The sequence below is a fragment of the Carassius gibelio genome, chromosome B16, assembly GCF_023724105.1.
Source record: "Carassius gibelio isolate Cgi1373 ecotype wild population from Czech Republic chromosome B16, carGib1.2-hapl.c, whole genome shotgun sequence".
NCBI classification, from domain to species: domain Eukaryota; kingdom Metazoa; phylum Chordata; class Actinopteri; order Cypriniformes; family Cyprinidae; genus Carassius; species Carassius gibelio.
The window spans coordinates 25,781,735-25,798,869 of NC_068411.1; the positions used below are offsets into that span (position 1 = coordinate 25,781,735).

At 35.5% G+C, this 17,135-nt stretch overlaps 3 protein-coding genes across 3 annotated transcripts; all 3 read right to left on the reverse strand.

The window, feature by feature from the left end:
* Positions 1–2,427: 2,427 nt before the first annotated feature.
* Positions 2,428–5,295, reverse strand: LOC127975238 (uncharacterized). Its single transcript, XM_052579131.1, has 2 exons — positions 4,133–5,295; positions 2,428–4,004 (listed from the first exon to the last, which is right to left on the reverse strand). The coding sequence occupies exons 1-2, from the start codon at positions 5,151–5,153 to the stop codon at positions 3,568–3,570; spliced, it is 1,458 nt and encodes a 485-aa protein (XP_052435091.1). The 5' UTR covers positions 5,154–5,295; the 3' UTR covers positions 2,428–3,567.
* A 2,248-nt stretch (positions 5,296–7,543) lies between these two features.
* On the reverse strand, positions 7,544–11,649 carry LOC127975199 (uncharacterized). The gene is made up of 4 exons (XM_052579055.1): positions 11,601–11,649; positions 10,947–11,020; positions 9,305–10,513; positions 7,544–8,419 (listed from the first exon to the last, which is right to left on the reverse strand). Exons 2-4 carry the CDS (start codon positions 10,987–10,989, stop codon positions 7,965–7,967), a joined length of 1,707 nt encoding a protein of 568 aa, XP_052435015.1. The 5' UTR covers positions 10,990–11,020; positions 11,601–11,649; the 3' UTR covers positions 7,544–7,964.
* A 433-nt stretch (positions 11,650–12,082) lies between these two features.
* LOC127974477 (uncharacterized) lies at positions 12,083–17,129 on the reverse strand. Its single transcript, XM_052577799.1, has 4 exons — positions 16,720–17,129; positions 15,676–15,736; positions 14,377–15,558; positions 12,083–12,956 (listed from the first exon to the last, which is right to left on the reverse strand). Exons 2-4 carry the CDS (start codon positions 15,713–15,715, stop codon positions 12,517–12,519), a joined length of 1,662 nt encoding a protein of 553 aa, XP_052433759.1. The 5' UTR covers positions 15,716–15,736; positions 16,720–17,129; the 3' UTR covers positions 12,083–12,516.
* Positions 17,130–17,135: the final 6 nt, after the last annotated feature.

Consider the following 17,135-nt stretch of genomic DNA (forward strand, 5'->3'; position numbering starts at 1 on the left):
TTAATTTTTACCACAATACCAGAGCAGTACAACAAATCCTTGTTGTGTTCACAACATTTCACTGATGACTGCTTTTCTAATCTCGGTGAGTACAAGGCGGGATTTTCAAAGCGTTTGGCCATAAAAGAGGGTTCATTACCAACTTTATTTAGACCAACGAGCATCTCCGAATCACAACGCGAAGTATGATTATGAACTTATGTGTTTGTTTTCTCCCGAGCGTCTTATCAGTATGTGTGCTGTCTGCAGCCTGTCTGCGCTGATCTTCATTTACAAAAACGTCATTAAAATGAAGTGTAACTCCGTGAATACTCAACGAAGAGACATATCTATAGAAAGCTTGACATGTCTACTTTAAAACTAAACAAGTGCTGCCGAAAACAGATATTCTGTGATAAAGTAATCCATATGAAAACAACGTGATGTCCAATCTTTCACGTCTCCCTTCATTATATCTAATGTGACCACGCCCCCGTGCTGAACGCGCTATTCAGATTCAAACTGAAGCACGCGGCTTGAATACACCCACACAGAAGAAAAAGCAGCGAGACTGTTCAAGTTTTTTATTTTACTGTTTGCTTCGCGGTGAGAGGAATAAGACATAATTCACCCCGAACAGATGCTAACGCATTGTTTACCGTGAAGTTGTGTTCGGAACAACCAATCAAAACTATGTCAGTTGACCAATCAGAACACAGTATGCAACCGAAAGGTGGGGTTTAAGGAAACTGAATCTTTTGAACAGCTTCACACGAACCGTTTGGGGATCTCTGAGAATTGAGGTAATTTTAAAATGATATTTTTACAAAATGACAATGTTTTTTAACCTTGGATGGATTTAAACCTAATGTACAGGACTTATAAACAGTGATAGGAAGCTTAGAATTTTCATCTTACTGGCTCTTTAATGCAATTATTATTAGTGAATTTAATGTACATTTAGATTAAATCTTTCATTAAAACCTATAAGCTATTGGGTAAATTAATTCCATTTGAATTCATTGTGTTGCTATTATGAGACATCTAAGATAAAAATCTGGACATAAATATTCCTATGCGTGACTATATAGAAGTAATAAAATAAAAATACCTCTCAGATTAATCTCTTTTACTGGGATTCCATGCTGCTTGCCATCCATTATTAAATTTACAGAGATTTTAAAAAGCATAATACATTTCAACTCATGCTTTATATCATATTAATTTGTTATATACAGCACTTTAAAGGTGTATGTTTGTTGTAATATTTTGTTAATTTATTTTTATGATAAAGGGATAGTATCACCATAGAGTGCCTTTCAACCCTCACAAATACTCAATTATTTTGGTTTTAATTTCCCATCCGCTTTATGTCATGTTATAAATAGCAGACACTCAAGTATTATAGAAACATATTAGAGGTGAGATCCCACACATTTTTTTTTTAGATAATTATGGGCCATTATTCTAAACATAAACCATAAGAAGAAATGTCCACCCTGTCATAGACATATGTAGCCTATTACTGTTAAATACATTTTCATTGCAAAATTAAGATGCAAATTATATTTTCTGAAAGGTATAATGTCCCTTTCCTAAACAGGGTTATTTGTTTGCTTTAAAATTATAAATACATAAAAGATTTTATGCAAACCATGTGTATTTAAAGAAACTAATGCAATTCGCACACCATGTATTTTTCTTATTTGGAGAAAACTGTGATATCTGGATGCATATATGTTGTTTGCATGTTGTTGCCCCCATACCTAGCTATTGAGCACACTGGATTATATAGACATGATTGAATAATTATTTAAAATATTATTGTAAAATATCAAGATGACTGGGTGGACCAGCACGAGGTGGGGATGGGATGGACACATAATGCAGAACACACAAAACATGGCAAAATATTACAATGAAAAAATGTAATAATAATAATAATAATAAATATAATTACATCCATAATCATATTGATATGGACATTTTGAGCTTCAGTTAGCATATGAACATGATACAACTATGACTAGCTAATAGTTAGTCTGGTTGTTGAAGACAATTTGGTATTTTTAAACTGACATATTTTGAAAATACTGTATTCTAATCACTTCTGGTATATTTTATGAAGCAAAGGGTGGACATGTTAAGCAAATAAGCAAACTCATATGAAGAAAATTTGTTAATTGAAAAGTCACCAACATACTCATTAATGAAATACCCGCCACTGAAGAGAAGAAAAAAATCTATTGTCCTGATATCAGGGGATGGCCTTTTTTTAAAGTGGCAGATTCCCCAATATGAAATGGGCAAACTCTTTTTTATTAAATAAAAATTTAGTTTTTATTACCAAATATTCAATACATTCAAATTGAGTAATATTTTTATTTATCTAAATATTAATAGGACAACAAAATATTTAAGTTTTATGATTTGACAATATTCTACTAGCATTCAAATTTACTGAGCAGTGCATGGGACATAGCAAAATAACACACATCCTCTTACACAAAACTAAAAATAATCTAGAAAATGTATCTAAAGAGCTGAGTATATATATAAAACTTATATACCACACCCTTTCATCTTGTAATTTTTATATTAAAGGAATAGTTCACCCAAAAATGAAAATTTTATGTTTATCGGCTTACCCCCAGGGCATGATGTAGCTAAGAATACTTAAAAAAGTAAGGCAACTTGATGCAGTAAGACTTTTGAGTTTTCTCAACAATAGATGTTTAGTAATAGATTAAGTAAAGATACAATGCAACAAAATGTCTTCTTCTTCTTTTAATGCACTTATTAGTTTGCGATCCGCCATAAAGCAAGAAGAAGAAGAAGACGCCTCATGCGCCTGCTGCTGACTATGCACTGAGGAGAGTTCTGACAGTTCGGACATTTTGTGAATCAGAGGTAAACCTGTTTAGTTTCTTGCACAGACCAGTCGTTTTGTCTTTACACATTAATGTACAAATCACGAGCCATAGGTTTTAATTTGTTTTTGTTTGTGTATGTTTGTATGTTTTAGCAGTGATTCCAATCCAGTTACATTGTAAGACTGATGGACTGCAACGGTTTAATCTAAAAATCTTGGTTTGTGTTCCACTGAAGAAACAAAGTCACCTACATCTCGGAAGCCCTGGTGGGTAAGCAGATAAACATCAAATTTTCATTTTTGGGTGAACTTTCCAAATTATCCAAACTATCCAAAGTTATCATGCCAGATGAGTTATTTATGAACATGACACCAAAAGGCATCCTGCAGTGATATTGACTCATATGTATTGTTGATGTGGCATTCATAACTCCAGGATCTACTTCCTGCCACAATTTAAGTTGATGTCTAAACTAAGTTTAATCGAGTTGAATTCAGGATCCAACTGTTTGAATGTTTAAAGCATCTACATAAATTCATGAATTCAACGCAAATGCTTGACATTATTTGAAAATATCATTAATGTAGTTTAAAATGATCATGTATTTAAAATCCATGAAGACATTACTTCATTTAAAATAGAGCTTATATATGCAGGCAGTTATACAAATATGAACTAATGAACCTAAAGAATAGCATTACCAACAAGCACTAAACTACAATTCTGTTACCAAGAGCCTTTGTGAAGCATAGAAATACACTGGCCATTTGTAGCAGACAGGTTTCTTTTTATCACAGCAGCGTGCACTTCGCCATTTGAAATCATTTTTAGGGTCAAGAGACACTGAAGTGCATAAGCCCTTCAAAACGTCCAGTGGTTGCTTCTTGTCCCAGTGAACGTAATTGACAGAGGTTGGGGGATCATACTCCTCCTGCCAGTACCAGTCTGTAGTTAGTAAACTGCGCCGGAGACCGATCCAGCCATCCCCATCTTCCTTGGTCAGGTTATCAGCCATATCTTTATGGATAGATTCAGTTACAGGACAGGCAAACTGATTTCCATTATTCATGCAGTACTCGCGAGACTTCTTCCAAGTCAGAGGGTCGGGTCCAATCGCAAATGATCCGGGAACCAACACACAACCATGAAGATCTGGATGCATGAACAAATGAACACATTTTTTACTTTTATCTTCCACCAGCCAAAGACGTGCAACATTGAAAAAAATTTGATACTGTAGATAGATAGATAGATAGATAGATTAAAATAAGATCTTTTACCTGGTTTTATATTGATTGGTACAGCCGGGCCTCCAAATATTACTTTTGCAGATATTTGTTCCAGCATATAAACTGCAATCCTTGATGTTGGATGCCAGATTGTAGTCATTTTATACGGTATAGTTACAACAGTTGAAGAGTAGTTTGTGCCAGTGATTGCAGTCCATTCAGATGCTGAGAGTAAATCTCCCTGTATGCGCACATTATCTTTGCTGTCTGTTTCAGCGATCACCAAAGCCTTGCCATTTATTTCAGCAAACTGCAGCAGGTAGCAAGCAGAGAACATGTTTTCTGGGATCAGCTCCACAATGAGACCTGGACTGAAAAGTCTGAGGGACACTAGATCCGTAGCATTAACTATCTTGGATTTCTGCAGGTCTGACAATGGCAGAAGTGTTGAGGGAAAAGCCTGTAACTGGATACCATCAAGAAATAGCGAGGACGTGTTTTCTGACAGCATAAGTAGCTTGGTCTCGGACACTTTGAAGATGGAAGGTATGATAAAGCTCTTACCCTGAAATTCTGTGGGAAGAATCTGATTCATTACCATGTTACAGTTACAGTTCTCAGTCTCTACACACGGATGGGTCAGTATCACAGCGACTTCTTTGCTTGATTTGACCTTCAAAATAGAACCGTTGGTCTGAAGCTGGACCAGCTGGTAGGAATCGATACTGAACGTCTCTTCACTAACACCTGATAATGGTGTTTGCTTGATTACAGTGACGCTGTTTTGACTGTTCACCGCATTGATAATGAGTAACTTGAAAGAGCTGTATCTCATGGTTGTACTGACAAGACTAGGTAGGTTAAAAGATTGAATATAGTCTGGGTAATCCAGTAAAGGGATCAAATAGTTTGTCCCAAGATTTACAATTGGCTGGACGACATAGGACTGGCTGCTTTGATCCTGGTGACTTATAGAAACCACTGTGATGTTTTTGTCACTAGTAATTCTGACAGATAAATTCGAGGGGCCTAGTTGGTTTACTTCAGCGGACTTTGGAAATATAATACTCATGGTCTGCCCCGACTTTGAAATTTGTAAGTCTTTCTGTGTGGTATTGTAGAAGACTTTGAATGAAGTGTTGTCATGAAGGGCTGTGACTCTTAGACGGTTCAAGGTATTACCCGGATAGAAGAAACCAATGTTCTCTGGAAAGGCAGTGATAAAGTTGTCTCCATAGCCCACCACTGTAAGACCTAAAAAATTAAAATGTTCACTTGACATGAGCATGAGATCAACACACACATCAGTTTGAAAATAGTTATACTGCATCCCAAATAACTTCAAACTAGCAGTTATCAAAATCTTTCAGGTGAAAACAATAATAAAAAAACACAATAAAAACCGGGAGAAACCGGATCAGTGAATCATTCATTTAGTTTATATTTATTTGTTTTTATCCAAACCGCTTTCACAGAGGACAGTAATATTTCTTGCCTTACCTTGCCGAAACATTGATGCGATCAGCAGTAAAACAAGCATGGTTATGGCTTTAACTTGCTCTGTAATCTAGTGATGGAAGAAATTACAAAAACACATTAATTGCAAAATATTTTGCCACTCATTAATGTGTGTAAAGCAGCATGGCCATAGCTAGCTATGAGGTTGTTGAAGTTTAATTAACCTTTCAAAGTCATGCTATAACATTCATAAGAGCACTGGACAAAGTTCTTATCGTGCAGCATTGTTAACTAATGAAAGCTCTTACAGTAACAACTAATGTAATAATAAACAAATAATAAATGATTCACCCCTAAAGTAATAAAAAATGTTGATGCAATAAAAAAGGTCTAATTTAACAATGTCCATCCCCATAAAACAGAGAAAACATCTTTCACAGACTACATCTACATGTCTGTCTCTTTTGAAGTTTATATGCAGTGAGTTGCATTTGTAGGTTTTAATATTGCACAGTTCTTAACACCCTTCCCAGACTTCGCTAATGTTCAAACTCTGGTTACCACCATCCACACAGAATACTGTCACAAATCAACTAATTAGAACAATATAAGTCAGGTAAATTCGGGACAACAAATATTTTCTGAAGCCACAGATGTCAGAAAAGTCTTGTTTTCTAAAGTTAAAACAAATCAGCCGAGACAAACAAAGAAGGCAACAATATATTTTTGGTTTACATTACATTCATTAAAGGACACTTATCTACACAAACCATATCTCTTACCTGATGTCTTGGTCAGTACTGTTCTTCTCTCTAAAAATCACCCCTTTGCCCTTATTTTAGCTCGGACACATTTGACTTTCAAAATTTAGATTTTCTCTCAGATTTGCATAGGATCCTGGCTATGCCAAACACTTCAGTATTTGATATAATGTTGTTTTCAATGCAAAATTCTGCTGCTCAGTTCCCACTAGTCTCAGCCTCAGCCATCACGCCCACAGACCACTGGCTAAACGTCATATTGGACACAAAAGGGGGAACACTTCAGAAGTGTCGAAGTCGTCATTGTATTGGTTGAATTCTACAGGATTTCCAGGAGACGTGTGTGTCATGTTCTTTAATATTCTGTCCAGAAACAAAGATGCCATGATGCCAAACCCCTTCATGAAATAAGAAAGCTGTTGAGTTTACAACTGTGACTACGAGTGCTTATCAGTGTCATATAAACACTGGAGTTTCAAAGGTATGTGAAATATTTAAAGTTTGTGTGACAAAATCTTTCAAATATGTCTGAGAGTTTACACACGGTCTATTATTGTGGCGACATTTCCACTACCCGAAACGTGAAGCTGAACGAAATGATCTATGATTGGTTGTTTGACATGTCGGTCAAACGGCCTCATGGGCGGGCCTTAGAAAGCTGCCATGGATTCCAGATCTACAGCCGTCAGTCTGAAGGTCTGGCTGCGTGAGACTAAATTCTCAAAAATAAAACATCATACAGCTGATCCATTAGCAAAAACATTTTAAAAACAAGCTTACGGTTGTTATTGCAACCGTTTTGCCAGTATTTAGTACAAAAACACTGCACATTCGGCGATGCTAATGAAAACAAAACAGGAAAGTATCCTACTTTACGCCACAAGTTCACTCACATGTGATACTAACAATTCACATTTATGACATAGATATGCCTTAAATAAACCATAAACCCATATAAACAGGGTGAGATAAAGGGAAAACACAGATTATGAATTTGAAAGTAATTTATTGAATTTATTTATTTGTAAACCAGCGCAAGTGACTCATAACTACAAGCAAAACATGTGTATGACTGATTAAAATTAAAAACTGTTGAATGTCTATAGATGTCTGTGATTAAAACCTCTGATTTACCTAAATTACATCACAGAATGGAGACGACGGTGCGCCGAAAACTTCAACCAACACACCCATAATGCACCAGAATCAAGCCAAATATAGGTGATATTAATAAGAGCACTGTTATCTAGTGACATATGCTCGTATTCCCCTACAGTCATTTCACTTTAGTCGCCTTCATTTAGATCACCATGCATTACATCAGACATTAAAGTTTTGATAGTTGTCATATTTGAGAGGCTATTCAGTTTTGGTTTGTGCAATAATAGTATATGAAGCCATAAAATATGATATATAACTAATAATATGTCGTTTTTTTTTCTCTTTTCAGAAGATCCATATATTTTTACATGCAAATATTGATTTATGTTACACGCATAAAAACAACCAAATTTCTATAAAGTAACAGACAGTGAGAAGCTTTTCTATAAATAAGCACTTTGATTAATTTGACCAAGAACCATGACTAAACTTCTGTAATATGATTTATTACTGCAGTTACTAACTTCAGGTCAAGAATTTTGGCAAGAAGGACAGACCTTTGGTTAAGTGATGTTAAAATGATCGTATAGTGTATTAAAGGTCATATCACTAAAGTATTCACTGTGTTTGTAGCAGACTGGCCTAAGTCTGGCGCAACAGGCCAAACTCTTCCAGGTAAACTCATTGTTGTCGTCTTGGGACACAGCAGCACACAAAGCTTTCCAGGGCTTATCTGGATGCCCTCTAGCCCACTTCGTGTAGCTCACACTGTATTGGGTGTCATTGCCTTTCTGCCAGTACCACTCAGACATGGAGTTACTGCGTCGCAGACCGATCCAGAAGTATCTGCGACTTCCGGTGTTTCGCAGAAAGTTGGTCATCTGTTTTTGGGCCATTTCACTGCTTGGTGTGCTCAGCTGGTAAGCTATATTTAGGCAGTATTGATAGGATTGCTGCCATGTCATGACATTAGTAGTGGTCTTAAATTGTGCAGAATCTGCCAAACATCCATTACGATCTGTGAGCACACAAACATATGTTAACACATTTACAGTATGCACTGTGAATTTTGATGTATTGGCATTTTAATGTAACTTAAAGTAGGATGATGTCATGTATATTAGTCAGCTAATTTAAAATGTTTTTATTCTTGGTCTGGCATGATTCATCTGTGTATGTTACATCGAAGATAATTTGTGATATACATTCATAAGAAAAAGTCGGTAACAGATTTTTAATTATAATACATTTTCTGAGCAATTAATTTCCATTAAAATAACAAAGTTATTTGTTTACACTACTTTTCAAAATATATATTTTTACTTAAAATAACTGTTTTCTAATTTAATGTATTTTAAAATGTCATTCATCCTTGTGATGGCAAAGCTGAATTTTCATCAGCCGTTATTCCATTCTTCAGGGTCATTTGATCCTTCATAAATCATTCTAATATGCTCGTTTTTTTTTTTTGCAAGAAACATTTCTTATGTAAAACAGACAGTACTGTGGTACATTTTGTTTTTTTAAAGAATAGAAAATTTAAAAGTACAGCATTTATATTCAATAGTTACTTAACATCTTTGCTGTACCAAACAATTATGGATTTCTTAAAATTATTTAATTGTTATAGTGTTTAACAGTATTATTATGCATCATAAATTAATATAATTCTATAAAACGCATTGCAAATGAATCCAATTTCATGTCATGTGCCATTAAGACATTCAATAATATATACAATTTTGCCAATCCAATCACAATTCAATCAACTCCTGATTTCATAAACCAAATAAAATGGAATTCTTCCAAAAATGGAAGTACAATAGGTTGTAACTTGTAAGTAGAATTTGATGTTGACTTTAACTTACTCTTGGATAAAAAAAATATATATATATAATTTTACCTGGGTTTTTGTTTAAAATGACAGCCGGGCTTCCATAAGGAATTCCACTCTCCATCTTCTCAAACCTGTACACTCCGATCCTGGAGGTTGGATGCCAGATGACATGCACACCATTAAGCGACACAGATATGGAAGAGTAGTTTGAATAGGGAATGGGTTTCCAGCCAGTGGAGTTCAGTAATTGGCCGTCTATATACACATTGTCCATACTGGCTGTTGGAGCTATGATAACAGCCTCACCCTCTGTCGAGTTCATCTGAACCAGGTAACAAGCGGCGTACATGGTTTCTGGTATGAGCTCTAAGACGAGGCCTGGACTCATAAGTCTGATGGACACCACATTTGATGCACTGATGAACTGAGATGCATTATTAAGTTCTGGGAACGGAATTAGCTCTGAGGAATTGGACTGTTGAGTTTTTATATTTCTGCCATTCAGCCATACTTCCGCTGTGTTAGTCACTTGCAGCCAGGAGGTATTCAGGTTCTTCACCAATGGCACAACAAACGTGTGACCCCACAGCTTTTGGGGGAGAACCTGGCTCACCACCATATTGCAATCACATTCAGTAGTTTCTACACACGGGTGGGTCAACATCACAGCTATGCTGGAGTTAGAGTACAGTTTAATGTCCGAACCGTTAGTTTGAAACTGGTAAAGTTCGTAAGGCCTGAGCATAATTCCAAATGCTTTTTGACCATCCGCGCTGATACTTTGGACTATGATAAAGTTCACAGTGTTCTCGGCATTGATAACGATCAGCCTGAATGAATTGTATCTCCAGTTGTCCGGAGCTAACTGATCTGACATATTGTAGAAGGACGCCATCATCTGATTGTAATTGATAAATGGGATTGAATACAGTGTTCCGAGATTCCTTACAGGTTGAACGATGTAAGACTGCACGCTGTTGCTGCGTTTACTGAGCCAGTGCACCACGATATTTTCAGTGCTGTTGACTTTGACTAAAAGAGGGGATTTTGTGAACTGATATTGCTCAATGTACTTGGGGAAATGCACAATTTTAGTCTGCCCAGACTGTAGCTTATCATTATATACGTTTGTGTAGTTGACGCTGATTGAGACGAGGGTGTGGTTGTAGAAAGCAGAAATTTGGAGCGTGTTTGAGGACTCCTGTGGATAGTAGTATGCAATGTTTTCTGGGAATGCAGTGATGAAGTCTTTCCCATAGCTCTCCACTGATAGTGCTGTCAAATCATAAGTTTAAAATGAATTATTTTTGTACATATATAGCATTCCCATGCTCAGTTTACTACAGTTTTCTAGTTTCTCCTGTATTTCTCTGCACTCTTTCATCTAAAAAAAAAACTTTAACTTCAATCAATTCAATTCAATATTTCATGCCCACTGATTTGCTAAGCAGCCTTTTAATAAGTAAGAGAATATACAGTCATTCACTCAATTTAACAGCAAAATGAACTCAAAACCTGAAACCTGACCATGTTGAAGAATGGCTGATTGTTAGCTACCCTTTATGTGCCATTATTTGAAATAAAATAGAGAGCAATTTTTATAATGATCCACAAAACAACAATGAAACCAATAAAACTTATAAACTATATTAAGTGATTAAAAAAACTTTGTACATATGTTTGTGTGCAGTTGTGAGAGATGATTTACCTGAGCAAACCAAAGACATGAAGAGAAGAAGAAACAGCATCATGGTCACTCTGTGGTTCTCAGGAGAGACCAAGCTAGAAATCAGATGGATAAATAAGACAATCTGATACATAAAAACTGTTTTTTCCCCTCTTTTTTTGTCTTTTATAACTCCTTTGTTGGGAAAAAACTGCCTGATATGGTTTGTTGGTCTGGTTTAGGCTGGTCTGGTTTGTTTAGGCTGATTATCAAATGTTTTCCAGAGATAATAGTTAATAATAGCAGAGATAATAAAACTGTCTGAAATTTAAAGAGTTAGTCAATACATGTATTGTAAACTAAAATACTTGCAAAAGTTTCATAAAGAATATATGAAGCTGTGCAGATCTTATGAGAAAATATTTCTTCCTGATTCAGTCATATTAATATAATTGACTTAAAACTGATTAATGTTGATGTTACATCTGTAAGAAGTCACAAACATAACCAATGCATAATTGCCAAGTTTCTACACTTTTTGACAGAATCCAAGTCATTGTTAAACATTTTAATTAAAGCTCTTCCTAAATTTGTTATTCCAATACAAAGTCAGACAGAAATTATTGCCATACTTTTTCAACAACAGCAGACAGATCATAAACATTCTCATGTAGTTGAGTAAAACTAATGACTCACCTGATGCTTCAAGATCACAGGTCTTTCACTCTCTGAGCAAAATAATCTTCTTTTGTGTGTTTTCCCAACAACTCAGGACTATTTTGCATTCAAAACTCATTTAGTGTCTCATGCAAGTTTGCATAATGAGCTGTTGACATATGACTATTAGTCATAACACATGCTGTATAATCTCACAGCACAATCATCTCTCAATTCCTCACTCCTCTACACTCATAAAAAAGGTACAAAAGCTGTCACTGTGTGGTACCTTTTCAAAAGGTATTAATGTGTCCATTTTAGGTACTACTTATAAGTTTAAGATACCAATATGCACCTTTTAGGGGTAAATAAGTTAAAAGATGTATTTTTGAAAAGATGCCGCCCTAAGTGACAGTTCTCACGCCTTTTTTCTGACAATGAATTGCAAGTCACTTTGAATAAAAGCATCTGCTAAATGCATAAATGGAAATAGAAAGGAAATACAATGCACACACGAGGTCTGAGGTGTGAAAGTTGGTTTATTTGGGTAAAAAAACTTCCTAGACAATGATATGCAGATTGTTTTAATGTATCCTAAAATCTTACTTTTTTTGTTTTTTGAAAGTATATATCTTTATTTTGGAAATATAAAGTGCTAATAACAATAATAAAGTATTGTTAGATAAACAGTGTGGACATCCTTTTTTTGGAGAAGTAGTTATACCCCGTGTGAGATTTAGTAATGCAATTATATTAACAAGCATTTTCAGGAAAAAAAGAATATACTTTCTAGGTGAAACATAACATGAGGGTTAATGAAGTTTGTATATTAGCAGTATGTAATTACATGATGTATACAGCTATAAATTATAAACTGAATTCTGGCAAGTTGTTTTCTTTGGCCAGTTTTTATTATTAAACATTATTTTTTGGAACATTAGAATTACTATCCGTCTCATTTGACCTCATCTGAGATTGGAAAATACAGAGGAAAGTACTGAGGCCTTGTGTAGCAGATAGACTTCAGTAGAGTACAGCAGTTTGTAGTTTCCCACTGGAAATCCATGCTTGGGTTTGGGACTACTGAAGCACACAAGCCATTCGCAGCAACACCTGGTTCCCCAGTTCCCCACCGCGTGTATGACAAGTCGTGTGAGCTGTTACCCTTCTGCCGGTACCAGTCTAAATCCAGCAGTCTGCGACGCACGCCAATCCAGAACCTCTCATTCATACTCTCATTACTCAGGATGCTGGCCATCTCCTCATGAGCCGCTTCACTGCTGGGACTGAATAGCTCATCACTTATGAGCTTACAGTACTGATGGGATTCAGGCCAGGTTTGAGGTGTGACGATGATGTCAAACTTAGACGGAACCAACGCACAGCCTGAAGAGTCTAAATGCACACAAACACAACACTTATGTTTTAGTAAGTACATAAGAAGTGTACATTTTTAACAATAACGTTTCCAAAAAGGAAACTTTTTTTATTTTTTGGTGGTGATGCCACAGAAGAACCGTTATGACAGTTATTAAAATAATACTCTTAAAAATTCTGGTACTTCATTGAGATCCATGGAACCTTTCCATTGCACAAGGTTATTTATAAAAAGTTTCATTATACTATAAAAAGTTCTTCACACTAAGGGAAGCCCAGAATGAATCTTATTGGTATTGCTTTGAAAACCAACTTTTGCAACATGTATTTTTAAGAGTTAACCATTTTTTCTTTAGTTACTCAGTAAATGTGGTTCTTTATGGAACCATAGATGCCAATGAATCTTTATTTTAAGAGTGTTTGCCAAACCCACAACAAAAATCTAATGTTTTCTTTAGCAGTGGTTTTGTAAGTTCATTTTGAAAGCTTTTTGTACAATACTGCCATAAATTGGAATCATTTTTTTCAATTTTCTTCTGCAAATTCCAATATTAGCATATTTTACTTTAATTCCAAGAGAACACAATAAAACCACACTAGTACACATTCCAGATAGTGTTAACTATGGCAGATTTTAACCAAAAGATTTAACTTTGCTCTTACGACGCTCTTACGACGTATTTTATTCATTAAAAGTTCAGTTAGCAAAAAGAATGTTTTTTTGTATTTTATCTTCTACTTTTTGCTGTTGAACTGTTTTACAGTTTTTGCTGAAAAATCATTATTAGTTCCATTGATGGGAGCTTTTGATTGTGAAACCGTGATTTGCTATATTGAGACAGCATTCAATGAACTATGAACTTTTTCCTGTGCAATAACAGTGGTAAGATAACAATGTGTGTGTACAGAAAAAAAAAATCCTCCATTAAAAAAAGAAAAGAAAAGGAAATTGTCATAATTTACTCAGATTTTATTCCACTTTCTATATGACTTTCTTTCTTTGGAACATAATGAAAATCTTTATTTAGAAGAACTGTTTTTGTCCTTACAATGAACTTTAACAGAGGCGAAATCAACACTGGATTACAATGACTTTCATTATATGGACAAAAAATACTAAAGCATTTTACAAAATATTTTAATGAAAGTCATAGAGGTTTGAAACAAAAAAGATTCACAGCAAGGCCAACTATTTTGAGTTCCCTAACAAGCCTTCAAGCGAACAGATCTTTATTTTCTTAATGTGGAGAACCTTTTGCCACATGGAAAGTTTCCATGGATGGTAAAGGTTCTTTATGGAACCATCAGTACCAATATAGAAACTAGTGTAAATGACAGATGCTTGTGATGATGTTAGAATAACACACTTCATGATACAAAAAAGAACAATTATTAGCGTAGCTGACATCACCATTACCAGATAGCTCACATTTCTTACCTGGCTTTTCGCTTAGAGGTATAGCAGGGCCACCATACATATGTGCGCTCATCTCAAACACATACACAGCAATCTTTGTGGATGGATGCCAGATGACACGAGTGTCATTAAGAGGCACTATCACTGATGAGTACACCGAATTGGCGATGGTGCTCCATGCAGTGGATGAAATCAAATCACCATCCATATACACACTATCCTTGTAGCTTGTCTCTGCTATGATTAAGGCCTTGGCATCTGTCGAGCTGACAGGTGCTAGGTAGCACGCAGAGAACATATATTGTGAGATCAATTCAACGATGATTCCTGGACCGACAAGCTGAAGAGAAGCAGGAGAAGATGTAATGATGAACTGGGATTCAAACTGCAGAGATGGAAGGGCCAGGAGTTCTGAGGAATATGCATTCAAAGTACTCAATCCTAGACCCCCGCCACTGGCACTGGTTTTCACGGAGGACGTCACATGTAGCCAAAAGTTGCTGGTGCTGAGTATTGAGGGTACGACGAATCTGCTATCCTGCAAACTGTCAGGATAAAGTTGGTTCAGCACCATGTTGCATCTGCATTCTTCCGTTTCTACACAAGGATGGGTCAACATCACAGCCACTCTATCATCAGAATAAACCGCAGTTTCTGTCCCGTCAGTTTGGAGCTGAAGAGCAGTGTAGGGAAAGAGCGTGTAGGTCTCATTTCTAGCCAGTTTTACAATTGTTACATTTTTCATCAAATTTTCTCCATTGATAACAACCAGCCTGAAAGAGCTGTATCTCCCGTCGACGTTTCCTGCCGACTGATAAAAAGTATTAAGCATCTGACCGTAATTCAGTGAAGGGATGGTATACAACGTACCGTGGTTTTTCAGTGGCTGAACAACATTAGTTTGCACACTGTTTCCTTTCTTGCTGATTGACTGCACCACGATGAGCTCTGTGCTGCTGACTCTGACAGTCTGAGATGTAGAACCGAGGTGGTATTCCTCAATATCCATCAACACAGATACAGGCTTTCCTGCTGGCAGTGTGCCCGAGTATGTCAATACCTCTGAGATGAAGATGTCCACCTTGGTGTCGGGAAAGAGAGCAGTGATACTGAGAGCATTGACTGGAGTATCTGGGTAGTAGAAGGCTATGTTTTCTGGGAATACTGTGACGAAGTTTGTTCCATAGCTGTCCCAAGACTGACCTGTTAAATCATAGATATTGACTTCATGTGAGCAGAACATGTCTTTTATTAGACCTCGTGAGGACAAAAACAGCAACATATAAAGAACTTAGAAAGAACTAATGATGCATGTTTTACCATGGCCAATCATTGACGTGATCAGAAGAATAGTCAACATGATTTCCGTCCTGATTTTAGTCTGTGTTTTGAAAAAGAAAAAATCCATTTGACCCATGTTAAATAATGTTTTATATTTTGCAATATACAGTTCTTATTTTATACCATTTTACAACACACTGCATGTTTTAGAGCTTTGTAGATTTGTAAAACAGTTTGTGCGCTTCTTTTTATATCAGTATAAAATATATATATATATATATATATATATATATATATATATATATATATATATATATATATATATATATGAAGGCAACAGTTTGCATGTTTTATTGTTGTTGTTTGACATTTCCTAAACTTAAATTAAAGTCATCGTGAGTTTAAATCTGCCATCACAATGACAATTAAATTTAGAATGTTATTCTAAATTGTATCAACTTAGAACGTTTCCATGCAAATTGTTCTCTGTATTTACATTGCTTTTAAATCATGCAATTAATCTAATGAAATGTATAAAGTGCATTGACAGGCCACAACAACTGAACACCTGAGACAAAAAAAAAAAAACTCATGCCAGCTCACAAGAGTAATTTGTCATTTTAAGACAAACAAACTTCACTATATCAAAATACACACACACAAACATTTAAATCTAAATGTAATGCTTACATTAATTTTGTAAAACAGAAGTTTCTTCAGTATTCCTGAATATTGTTAAGCACTGACATTAACTACAGCCATTCTACTTTTAACTGCTTCATTAATAATAAACGAGTTATTTTTCTCCCAGGCAGGGTATAATCTTTATAATCAGGGTAAAATCTTAGTTTTAGTAATACATCATGTTGTGTACTATAATAATACCTGTTTTTTAAATTAAAATCAATAAATAACTATATATATATATATATATATATATATATATATATATATATATATATATATATATATATACAAACTCATTTACACATTCAGCAAGACGTTGTCATCCTTCATTGGATTTATGACTGTTGTACACACCTAAAATAGATCTGTGAAAACTTAACATAAAGATATTCTTACCTCATAAGCGTATCACAGCCTTCTCACTGAACCACATCACATCGTGTCGTTTCATTTATAGCATATTTGTCATTCAAAATGCACTCTTTTTACAACTTTGCATAGACTGCCTCAAACCTGCCTCCAAAAAAAAAAAACCTTATAGCATGAAGCAACCATTTTCGAAAAGGTATCGATAATAAAGAGCAGGGAACTGCAGCAGATAAATCCGTTTAGTTTATAATTTGTTCTTTTATCACAGTGAAATTTGACCAAGCCTAGGTCACAGTTCACTAATTTACACAGTTTCCGGGATAACTCTGGCAGTGCGAATGAACCAAAATATAACGATCCGGGAACAGTTGCCAGGGGAATTATCTTGAATCTCAGTATGAAAAGGGCTACACATTAGAGGTATCCATGGAAGTGCTGTGCTC